This window comes from Pelobates fuscus, chromosome 2 (genome assembly GCF_036172605.1).
Source record: "Pelobates fuscus isolate aPelFus1 chromosome 2, aPelFus1.pri, whole genome shotgun sequence".
NCBI classification, from domain to species: domain Eukaryota; kingdom Metazoa; phylum Chordata; class Amphibia; order Anura; family Pelobatidae; genus Pelobates; species Pelobates fuscus.
Genome location: NC_086318.1, coordinates 4,965,558 through 4,978,151, shown reverse-complemented (window position 1 = coordinate 4,978,151; position 12,594 = coordinate 4,965,558). Strand labels below are relative to the sequence as shown.

The 12,594-nt window shown below is 46.2% G+C and overlaps 1 protein-coding gene across 4 annotated transcripts in view; it reads right to left on the bottom strand.

Moving 5' to 3' along the window:
* The window catches only part of LOC134586387 (uridine-cytidine kinase-like 1), a 53,385-nt gene that overhangs the window by 18,020 nt on the left and 22,771 nt on the right, over positions 1 to 12,594 (bottom strand). For 3 of the 4 annotated variants that reach the window (XM_063441872.1, XM_063441875.1, XM_063441874.1), the window contains 4 exons: positions 10,431 to 10,502; positions 10,147 to 10,336; positions 4,448 to 4,509; positions 1,881 to 1,900 (listed from right to left, as the gene is read on the bottom strand). In XM_063441872.1, coding sequence (XP_063297942.1) covers positions 1,881 to 1,900; positions 4,448 to 4,509; positions 10,147 to 10,336; positions 10,431 to 10,502 — 344 coding nt within the window. Of the gene's footprint in view, positions 1 to 1,880; positions 1,901 to 3,616; positions 3,634 to 4,447; positions 4,510 to 10,146; positions 10,337 to 10,430; positions 10,503 to 12,594 lie in introns of all 4 variants that reach the window. The other variant, XM_063441873.1, reaches the window with a different exon arrangement.

Genomic DNA, 12,594 nt, shown 5'->3' with positions numbered 1-12,594 from the left:
CAATCGTTCAGCCAGGACCCTCAGCCAACATAGTCAATCGTTCAGCCAGGACCCTCAGCCAATATAGTCAATCGTTCAGCCAGGACCCTCAGCCAACATAGTCAATCGTTCAGCGAGGACCCTCAGCCAATATAGTCAATCGTTCAGCCAGGACCCTCAGCCAATATAGTCAATCGTTCAGCCAGGACCCTCAGCCAACATGGTCAATCGTTCAGCCAGGACCCTCAGCCAACATGGTCAATCGTTCAGCCAGGACCCTCAGCCAACATTGTCAATTGTTCAGCCAGGACCCTCAGCCAACATAGTCAATCGTTCAGCCAGGACCCTCAGCCAATATAGTCAATCGTTCAGCCAGGACCCTCAGCCAACATAGTCAATCGTTCAGCCAGGACCCTCAGCCAACATCATCGTCAATCCTTCAGCCAGGACCCTCAGCCAACATCATCGTCAATCCTTCAGCCAGGACCCTCAGCCAACATCATCGTCAATCCTTCAGCCAGGACCCTCAGCAAACATCATCGTCAATCCTTCAGCCAGGACCCTCAGCAAACATCATCGTCAATCCTTCAGCCAGGACCCTCAGCAAACATCATCTTCAATCCTTCAGCCAGGACCCTCAGCAAACATCATCGTCAATCCTTCAGCCAGGACCCTCAGCAAACATCATCTTCAATCCTTCAGCCAGGACCCTCAGCAAACATCATCGTCAATCCTTCAGCCAGGAACCTCAGCAAACATCATCGTCAATCGTTCACCCAGGACCCTCAGCCAACATTGTCAATCGTTCACCCAGGACCCTCAGCCAACATTGTCAATCGTTCAGGCAGGACCCTCAGCCAACATCGTCAATCGTTCAGCCAGGACCCTCAGCCAACATCGTCAATCGTTCAGCCAGGACCCTCAGCCAACATAGTCAATCGTTCAGCCAGGACCCTCAGCCAATATAGTCAATCGTTCAGCCAGGACCCTCAGCCAATATAGTCAATCGTTCAGCCATGACCCTCAGCCAACATGGTCAATCGTTCAGCCAGGACCCTCAGCCAATATAGTCAATCGTTCAGCCAGGACCCTCAGCCAACATTGTCAATTTTTCAGCCAGGACCGTCAGCCAACATTGTCAATTGTTCAGCCAGGACCCTCAGCCAACATTGTCAATCGTTCAGCCAAGACCATCAGCCAACATTGTCAATCATTCAGCCAGGATCCTCAGCTAACATCATCAATTGTTCAGCCATGACCCTCAGCCATCGTTGTCAATCACTAAGCCAGGACCCTCAGCCAACATCATCAATTCTTCAGCCAGGACTCTCATATCATCACAATATAAAAGCTCAACCAACACCACCACACAGCAAGAAACCTCAGTCAACATAATTATGGAGCCATGGCCCTCAGCCAATACCATCACAGCAGAGAGAACCTGAGGCAATGTCACTGCACAACTAGGTTCCCCAACTCATTAAGTTAAGCAGGGTTGCCACATGGGCACTTTTGATGTAGTTTGTCAAGTTTAAAGTTTAACCCCTTAAGGACACATGACGTGACATGTCATGATTCCCTTTTATTCCAGAAGTTTGGTCCTTAAGGGGTTAAAGTAGTTTGAAAAGTTTAAATGTTTAGGACATAAATAAAAGTAAAAAATGTATTGCAATTTGAGCAGTGACCACAACTTATTTTGGGATTATATACCACGTCAGTTGACTTTCTAAATTGTTTCACTGAAGGTCTGACAGAACCACACCAGACAGGAGTAGGACTTCACACATGGCCCTCAATCTGGACACACAAAATCCACAAAGATACATGGTGCACAATCAGGACCCGGCACCCAAATCCGTTTGCAACACCCGTGCAATTAAACAACAAGCAGGAGCTCTCACATGTTCCAGCGTTGCATCCTCTGCGAAATATGGTGTTGTGGACAGGAAAGACCAGGAAAATGAGCCACAGTCACAAAAAGAAGAGAAAGGAGAAGGTATGACTCAATCACAAGGACACAGCTTAGGGGTGAAAAAAGCAGTCACTACGGAGTGAGACAATTGACTGAAGAGAGCAGTCACTAGATGGAGGTACAGGACAGAGTGTTAAAGGGTGTTGGAGGAGACAATTTATGGGGCTTTGATTAAAAAGAACAGATTAGGATAGGGTTACAGGGATTCAGAAGGAAAGGACAGGGAAGATGACAGTTCAGATCCATTATTTTTCTACGAATAAAGAGAAAGTCGTGACCTGAATACACAGGAATACCTTTGAGAGTTACATGAAAAACAACATGCGGTCAGTCTGTACTGCACATGTCTATACACGATACCTGCAGCCAGATTCATTCAGCCGTGTACACGGAAATTGTACATGTGTTGCACACTGCGGTTTCAATTAATATATTTCACACAAACATACAGAGACCTCACATCTGGGGAAAAAAAAGAGTAAAATCCAGGCAATGCCAACACATGGCTGCAAACCTCCTGTTACACACGGAATTTTACCCCATCACTGCTTCCACTCCAGGTTCCCCAATCTATTTGATCTAGTGCTCTACTAATGATTACAGGACACTCTCCCTAAATCAATGGCTGGGCAGTCCACTCCACTAATGACTGTAGTACACATTCCCCAAAGTAAAGTCTAGCACTCTACTCCAACAATGGCTATAGGACACATTCTCACATTCAAGGATGATGTAATCTACCGCAATATGACAATAGGACTGGTTCCCCAATAATAGGTCTAGGTGCTCCACCCAAGTCATGAAAATAGTCATCCACCTAAGTCATTAGAGGTCTAGGTGCTCCACCCGGTAATAAAAATAGGATAAGTTCCCCAATAATAGGGCTAGGTGCTCTACCCCAGTAATGACAATAGGACAGGTTCCCCCATAGGAGGTCTAGGTGCTCCATGCCAGTAATGACAATAAGACAGGGTCTCCAATAATATGTCTAGGTACACCACCCAGGTAATGACCATAGGACAGATTCCCCAATAATAGCTCTAGGTGCTCCATCACAGTAATGACAATAGGTCAGGTTCCCCTACAGGTGATCTAGGTGCTCGATCCCAATAATGACAATAGGACCGGTTCTCTCATAGGAGGTCTACGTTCTTCATTCCAGTAATGGCAATAGGACTGGATCCCCAATATTAGGTCTAGGTGCTCCATCCCAGTAATGGCAATAGGATAGGTTCCCAAATAAGAGAACTAGATGCTTCATACCAGTAATGACAATAGGACAGGTTTCCCAAAAGGAGGTCTAGGTGCTCCTTCCCAATAATGTCGATAGGACAGTTTTGCTACTAATAGGTCTAGGTACTCCATCGCGGTAATGACAATAGGACAACTTCCCTGATAGGAGGTCTAGGTGTTTGACCCCAGTAATGACAATAGGATAGGTTCCCCAATAATAGGTCTAGGTGCTCCATCCCAGTAATGGCAATAGGACAGGTTTCCCAATAATATGTTTAGGTTCTCCACCACAGTAATGACAATAAGACAGGTTATCCAATAATATGTCTATGTGCTCCCCAGTAATGACAATAGTTTGGGTTTTTTCAGTAGAAGGTCTATGCTCTCTTCCCTACTAACGACACATGACAGGTTTACCAATCAGATGCCTACCTCACTGTGATCTCCCGCTGACACATCGACAACCACAGGTTAAAGGTCACAGCAACACGTAGGAAGTAATTAGAGATGCAGGGGTAAGGACCAAAAAGGAAAAGAAAAGGTTAACAGGAAAGGAGAAATATGTTATTGGGTGAAAAGAGATATGAGGGCAAGGAGATGCAAAAAAATAATAATAAAATAAAATAAAAACAGAGAGATGGGGAAGGGGCAAAAACACAGAGGTTACTGTCAGACATGCAATCCACAGGGCAGATCAGACCCTAAAGTCTACCACTCTGTCGCTGACACAGCTGATTATGCAGAGGCAGTAAATCTGTCAAAGCAGTTAAGTACCCAATATAATATACCTGCCCTCTCTCTCTCTCTGGATAATCTACCTCAAATACTATACGGCCCACTATCTCTCTCTTTGGGTAATCTAGCCTAAATTCTACACTGTCCCAGCACGCTCTGCATAATGTACCCCAAATTACATAGCTGCACCCACCCAGCTTATATCCCAAATTATATAACAGCCCCCGCCCCTGAATACTCTACCCCAAATTATATACCTTCCCCCCAGATAATCTATCCTAAATTATAGACCAGCCACCCACCCCCGGATAATCTACCCCAAATTCTATACCTGCCCTTCTCACTGGATAATCTGTCTCCATATCCTGTACCTGTCCCCGCCCCCCATGGATAATCTTTCCCAGATCCAATACCCGCCGCCCCCACCACCCCATACAATCCCCCCTGTATCCCTAGATAATATACCACAGGTGTCCTAATTGCCAGACACCCAGGGTATCTGCATCGTTCCAGTTTATAAAGTGTTACCTTCTCCAGCTGGCTGTGTACATGTTGAACAATTAAATCCAGAGCCACAAAGTTCTCTCCTCCTACAAGACATAAACACAGATACACCTTACTGATGTACATTTACATGTAACAGTCCATGAGAGCTGTCCTGTCCAGTATTATCTAAGGGAACAGAGGGGATCAGTTGGCGCATTTAACCCTCTATTATCGTGTCCATCAGAAATGCTGCTTGTTTTCAATGAAATCCATGATGGATGGGATTTTGTTGGTGCCCCCGGCAGCCCGCACAGGGCGACCGCGGCAGCCCGCACCGGGCGACCGCGTCAGCCCGCACAGCGCGACCCCGGCAGCCCGCACAGCGCGACCCCGGCAGCCCGCACAGCGCGACCCCGGCAGCCCGCACAGCGCGACCCCGGCAGCCCGCACAGCGCGACCCCGGCAGCCCGCACAGCGCGACCCCGGCAGCCCGCACACCGGCAGCCCGCACAGCGCGACCCCGGCAGCCCGCACAGCGCGACCCCGGCAGCCCGCACAGCGCGACCCCGGCAGCCCGCACAGCGCGACCCCGGCAGCCCGCACAGCGCGACCCCGGCAGCCCGCACAGCGCGACCCCGGCAGCCCGCACAGCGCGACCCCGGCAGCCCGCACAGCGCGACCACGGCAGCCCGCACAGCGCGACCACGGCAGCCCGCACAGCGCGACCACGGCAGCCCGCACAGCGCGACCACGGCAGCCCGCACAGCGCGACCACGGCAGCCCGCACAGCGCGACCACGGCAGCCCGCACAGCGCGACCACGGCAGCCCGCACAGCGCGACCACGGCAGCCCGCACAGCGCGACCACGGCAGCTTGCACAGCGGGACCACGGTGGAAGATCTGTTTGTGTTTCAGTGTGGAGGCGACCATCTTAGAATTGATCAAATATATAATTACCAGAGGACCCGGATACTAGTAAAAATGAATAAAAATTATACATATACCCACACATTTCTCAAACAAAAAAAACATCCAGTATGATCTTAGAGGTAATGCAGATCCAGAACATAAAAAAAGCATAAAATAAAAATCATGCCACAATTAAAGTATTACGTAAATCTAAAACAAAACGTATAAATAATTAAATAAAATCGCTTTGTCGATGTTGGCCACCAACGAGCAGTCCCTGGAAATCCCTAAGTCACAGCTCCGGGTTCTACAACCGAATGGGGCTCCCAACACCACAAAAGCAGCAGGCTTGTGAAGGCAACAGATGAAATGGTTTTGCCGGTCAATTCTCAGACTTGCTCAGAAGTTTTCTTTTGTATTAATTTTCCTGGTAATTGGTCACTCTGGTGTGTATGTACAGTAAGAGGATGAACACTGATCAGCCCCAGTAGTAAACCCACTGACAGGTGAAGTGAATAGCATTGATTATATCGTTATAATGGTGCCTGTTAATGGGTGGGATATATTGGGCAGCAAGTGAACAGTCAGTTCTTGAATTTCAAATGTTGGAAGCAGGAAAATGGGCTAGTGAAAAAATCTGAATGAGATTGACAGGGGCCAAATAGTGATGGCTAGACATCTAGAGCATCTCCAAAAGGACAAGTCTTGTGGGGTGTTCCTGGTATGAAGGACAACTAAAAAAACGGCATCAGAGTCGCAGTTTCCCAAGGCACGTGAGGATCAAAGGCTAGTCTGTCTGATCCGATCACACAGAAGAGCTACTGTAGCTCAAATTGCTGAAAAACTTAAAGGAACACTATAGTCACCTGTAACAGACCGTTTTGCTCACCAGAGGTTAAAAACCATTTAGGCGATATTCCCCTTTCCAGATACACCGACAGCTACTGTAAGTACCAATCTCCCGAACTGAAAACACATGAACACTGGAAATATCCGAACAGGAAAACCATACGAAAGGGTTACACTCCTGGCAGTCAGCATACAATCCAATTCCCCCAATAACGAGACGGCACTTTGTTTTGAGGGTTAAGCAGAATCTGAGTTTAATCAAACAACCCCTGCTTTTATGGGATTCTCCCATGCAATGGAGGCACCCACAACAATTAATACATTAACCAATGCAGTACAAGGTACAACCCACACATCTCCTCCCACTACATTATCTGTTTACATAATTAAACTGTGCACAATTTCCCCCAAGTTTTAGATGTAACCCAAGTGCCTAGAATACACCTCTAAAAATCTGATCTGATATGGGTGAGCAACATACTCAAAAATCACCCAGATCAGACCAGGGGTTCGGGAGCTATGGAGGTTTAAAGTTTTGACCGACCGCACAGGCAAAGTAACCGAAAATAGTTCCATGAGGTTGGGCCTTGCGGTCGGTCTCTGTTAGTGTTATAAAAAGTCCCGAACGGCGTGCCATCAGTGGGTTTCCTTGTGTTCGTTAGAAACCCCATGTTAGCATTAGTCTTTCTACCGAACGGCGGCTCGTTCGGTAGTTTCGGCACAAATCCACGGAAGTCTGAAGGTCTCAGCGGTGTTTGCCTAGTCGAGTGTCCGATTTTAGTTCCAGACAGTCGACGGCAAAACACTGCTGTTCGGGAGTTTAAGATGGCCGCCGCCGCCACATGTTCATTTGACGAACAAAGTCTCGATCTGTTTTGACCTGTAGGTACTCTGCCGCTAATTTCCTCGCGAACTGCACGTGTTCCTCAGAGGGGTTGGGTCCAAAGTAAGCCAGTCGTATGGCAACCGCTCTGTCAAACTCCTTCTGAGTGTAGTCAGACGCCATGCTTGCTCTGCCGACGTTGGTTCCTTTGTAGATAGGGGCGCTGTACGGGTACTAGCGTTGCCCTCAATTTGTAATCCAGGAATTGGTGTTGTCTTGTAGCTGTGCTTCTGGGCTGTGGGAATGATCCCGTCGCTTGCCACCAATTGTAGGCGAGCAACCGGGCTTCTCCAGTGCACAGTGGCGAGGTTGGTTCCGCCACATCACCAATACAACTTTAGCTTAATTAAGTGGTTTTGGTGTATAGATCATGTCCCTGCAGTATTACTGCTCAATTATCTGCCATTTAGGAGTTAAATCCCTTTTGTTTCTGTCCATGCAGCCCTAGCCACACCTCCCTTGGCTGTGATTCACACAGCCGGCATCGGATGTTAACTTACTCCAGAAGTTTTTACCTCCTACTCTGTAAATTGAAGTTTAATCACACACAGGAGACTCCTGCGGGGTCTAACAAGCTATTAACATAGCAGGAGATGAGAAATTTTATACTAAACAGAATTTGCAATAAAGGAAGTGTAAACATTAGATGACCCTTTACAGGAAGTGTTTAGGAAGGCTGTGTAGGTCACATGGAGGGAGGAATGACTAGGGCTGTATAAACAAAGTGATTTCACTCCTAAATAGCAGAGAATTGAGCAGTAAGTCAGGATCTATACACCAAAACTGCTCAAGTAAGCTGTTGTTGTTTTGGTGATTATATTGGCCAAGATAAAAAAAAAAAGGTGTCAGAACAGACAGTGCATTGCAGTTTGCTGTGTATGGAGCTGCGTAGCTGTAGACCGGTCAGAGTGCCCGTGATGATCCTTGTCCACCGCTGGAAGCACCTTCAATGGGGACATGAACCTCAGAAATGGATCAAGGAGCAAACATACAAAATTAAGCCCTGCTTCAAATGCCTACTGTTTTTGGGCAGCAGCAATGACTACAGTATACATCAGCCCCAATACATACAAAAAATACAAAGAAAAAAAAGCTACTTGTGCACTATTCCAAATCCCTCTGTACAGTGTTCAGACGGTATTATCTTACCTGGTTTTGTGTCAGAGGCACTCTACTTACCACCTTTTCTATTTACAACTACTCTAGTACTCTACCTGTAAGCCAGTGTTCTATTGAAAAACACATTTTTTTAATCTAAGCTAACTGATTTCAGTTTTACTAGCAATCTTTTGTGTGGAACTGTTGCAGACCCCATGCACCCATTCCTGGCCATAGCATTAATCTGATGGCAGGGGCCTATTTCAGCAATCGGATTAAGACCTGGGGAATTTGGAGGCCAAGGCAAGATGTGGAACGAGGTGATTATGGAGGCTCACCTCACAACTTGCAGGACGTAAAGGATTTGCTGCTAATGTCTTGGTGATAGATACCACGGGACACGTTCAGAGGTCTTGTGGAGTCCTTGCCTTGACGCATCAGAGCTGTTTTGGCAGCACAAGGGGGACCTATGTGGTATTAGGCAGGTGGTTTTAATGCTGTAGCTGATCAGTGTGTACACTGCTGTGGATAATAACAGTAAAGTGGGATAATGTCCTGGAGCCTGAGCTCAACTAGCACAGATCATTTTGGAAAGTAAAATATAACGTTTGTTGGAACCTTTGGGCTATGACCTTGTGACAAACTCCCCTTTTTAAGGGAGTTTGCCATGAGTTTTTGGAGGGGCCTGCTTGTCCGCCTCCTGCCCTGTGACTATGGCCCCTGAGGGTAAAAACCCTATTTGGGCTTATAAGATTTTAATACACTCTTTCTGCCCCTTTAAATTCAAGGGGAAATGTGCCTCTTTCCCTCCCCCTTTTTCCTGTCATATTGTTCTCCAGCAGGGCGTTGTCCCAGGGACACTGCCAGGCCAGTTGAAACTGGCTGCTTTGTCCCTCCTCAATCTCTCATCAGCCCTTGCTATTGTTTAACCCCATGGCGATCCAACTGTATTCGTGAGATCTGAGCGCTTTTCAGACATATTGAGGGCTCAGATCCAAGCTATCTGGGGATATGTTGGACATATAGGTTAAACATTGTATTATAAGAGTTATGTATTTTTATGTGGTTTTTCTAACAGTTTTTGACTTAGAGATATTTCCTGTACCTGGAGATAATTAAGTTACCACAGCCACTTCAGCCAATTATCTCCAGGATAAAGGAGACGATAGACCGGCCGCACAGCCTAAATCTGGGGAACTGTTTTGGGCATGAAAGCCATGCTTGCGGTCGGTCAAATGTGACTTCCATAAAACTTTTGAACCCCTGCTCTGATCTGGGTGATTTTTGGATATGTTGTTCACCCAGATCAGGGCTATCCAGTGATGTGTAATTTGTGGGGGTATGTTGTTGTTTTGGGGTGTTTCTGGACTTTGGGTAAAAATTTATATTTTCTGCCTGTGGGTAAGTGAGTTAGTCCATTGTGTTTGGTAATTGTATCACAGGCAGCGGGAGAGGGTTTGTGTACATTAGCTGGGAGTGTCTAACTGTACAATACTGTGTTGATTGGCTGTTGTGACTGTGTCCTGTGCTCCACCTAACCTTGTGGGGAAAACTGTATATAAGAAATGTCTTTGTGCTCATTAAACCAGTTCTACTTCACCCTCAATTTAGAGTCCTGTCTCTTATTGGGGGAAACAGCTACAAGGGATTGCTATGCTCTTCATGCTCCCTTGGATAATCACTTTTAAGAGCTTGTTCCTGCTTCGCTCTCTGGGGAAAGAAAGGTTCACCTACTGGAACCTGGAACCTTGTCGTCGGTCCAGGGTGGGTAGGAGACAGCGAGACCCCAACCAAGCTGTGGCGGTTCGTGGGGTCTACGGTTGTTATGGTATCTGGTGGAGTGCTCGGAGCCGCTAGGAGCATCCTTCAACTGAAATACCCAGTCGGGGTGCCAGGTGATCCGTTACAGACCTGATCTGGGCACTTCCTCCTGGATCAGGGATACAAGGAGAAACAGAACACTCACATTTTTAAATCATCATGCTGACACATGACTACACACCTCTTGGCACCACAATATCCGCCAGTTGGACTGTGGGCTCTATATATTGCTCAAATGCCGGCTTCACAAATTTGTTATATTGTTTGATGACGCCAACAATGTCACGGCCTCTCTCTGTGATGTCACGCTTCAGTCTGCGCACCAACCGGATGTCAGAGTCTGTATCAACGAACACCTTCATATCCAGGAGCTGCGGAGGGAAATGCCAGGACAGGTTAAGAGACTGGCAGAGAGGGCACCCAGATACAGCAGCCTGGAGGCTGTGTGGAATATTTCAATCTAACCTTAAGGAGCTCCTTGTTGGCAAAAGACAAAATTCCTTCAAATATCACCACATTGGCACCGTACACGGTTTTCTGAGAAAAGACAGTATATATAGAGTCATGGAGATTAGTATAGCAGTATGCGCGGCCGTGTAAGGATATGCATCGCAAGTAAAACTTTACATTTACTAATTGACAAAACCTCAGCACAAACTATAAGGTTAGCAAAATGAGAGAAATAAAAAGATTTAATAAAAAGTGCATATTATGGAAGATATATAATATAAGAGGCTAAAGGGCCACTATAGGCACCCAGACCACTTCAGCTGAATTAAGTGGTCTGGGTGCCAGGTCCCTCTAGTTTTAACCCTGCAGCTGAAAACTTAGAAGTTTCAGAGAACCTGCGATATTTCCCTGAGGGTTAATCCAGCCTCTAGAGCTAGAGCTGCTTCCGTGATTTACAGGACGTCCCCACGGAGTCCAGCATCAAAAAAGGTCCCCATTGGATATGGCCGCGCATGCGCATTCGACCCCACTTGGGAGCTGACGTAGATGGAGGAGGAGATGTCACCATTGCCAAGTGAGCCCGGCACTGTATGATGCTTAACCATTTATTTGCTGCGGAACGGGGCCCTAGACATATTTGGATTCCTAACGCTATAGTGCTCCTTTAACACAGTGAAGGAGTTTAAGCATGCGTGGGATAGGCATAAGGCTATCCTAACTATAAGATAAGGCAAGAGACTAATGAAAGTATTTAGAAAATTGGGCAGACTAGATGGGCCGAATGGTTCTTATCTGCCGTCACATTCTATGTGTCTGTGTGTCTGTGTGTCTGTGTGTCTGTGTGTCTCTGTGTCTCTGTGTCTCTGTGTCTCTGTGTCTCTGTGTGTCTGTGTGTCTGTGTGTCTGTGTCTCTGTGTCTCTGTGTCTCTGTGTCTCTGTGTCTCTGTGTCTCTGTGTCTCTGTGTCTCTGTGTCTCTGTGTCTCTGTGTCTCTGTGTCTCTGTGTCTCTGTGTCTCTGTGTCTCTGTGTCTCTGTGTCTCTGTGTCTCTGTGTCTCTGTGTCTCTGTGTCTCTGTGTCTCTGTGTCTCTGTGTCTCTGTGTGTCTGTGTGTCTGTGTGTCTGTGTGTCTGTGTGTCTGTGTGTCTGTGTGTCTGTGTGTCTGTGTGTCTGTGTGTCTGTGTGTCTGTGTGTCTGTGTGTCTGTTTGTCTGTTTGTCTGTTTGTCTGTTTGTCTGTTTGTCTGTTTGTCTGTTTCTCTGTTTCTCTGTTTCTCTGTTTCTCTGTTTCTCTGTTTCTCTGTTTCTCTGTGTGTCTGTTTCTCTGTTTCTCTGTTTCTCTGTTTCTCTGTGTCTGTGTGTCTGTGTGTCTGTGTGTCTGTGTTTCTGTGTTTCTGTGTTTCTGTGTTTCTGTGTTTCTATGTTTCTATGTGTCTATGTGTCTATGTGTCTATGTGTCTATGTGTCTATGTGTCTATGTTTCTATGTTTCTATGTGTCTATGTGTCTATGTGTCTATGTGTCTATGTGTCTATGTGTCTATGTGTCTATGTGTCTATGTGTCTATGTGTCTATGTGTCTATGTGTCTATGTGTCTATGTGTCTATGTGTCTATGTGTCTATGTGTCTATGTTTCTATGTTTCTGTGTTTCTATGTCTCTATGTCTCTATGTCTCTATGTTTCTATGTTTCTATGTTTCTATGTTTCTATGTGCATATAATGTGAGTTGCACAGGTGGAACACTAAATATAACACAAAGCTTTTCAGAGTAGAGGACAGTGTATTCAATAATCCATAACTCCCCATTAACGGCTTTCCTTGTATGGTGGAGATCTGTCAAGGCAATACAGGGTGCTAAATGTTGGGAGACATTCTGTTCATTTCCATGATGATTGCTCATTATTTAGCGCTTTTCCCCAGAATAGCACTGGATTTTGCCTCAATAAATCTTCCCTTTTCTTGTAACTGTGAGGCTTATGAAAAGTGAATGTAGTACCACTTTTAAACCATTAGAGTGCAAAAGTAATTCAGTTACTTTAATGCCTAATGTAGGGTGTAATATCACCTCCTTAAAGACTGTTGGGCTTATTTAGTAAAATGAGAATCTATCGATTTCAGATTTATGCCAAAAAGCAGCTGGACTGGAAACATAGATGACTTAAAGCGTTTTTTTCCAGTTTGGCT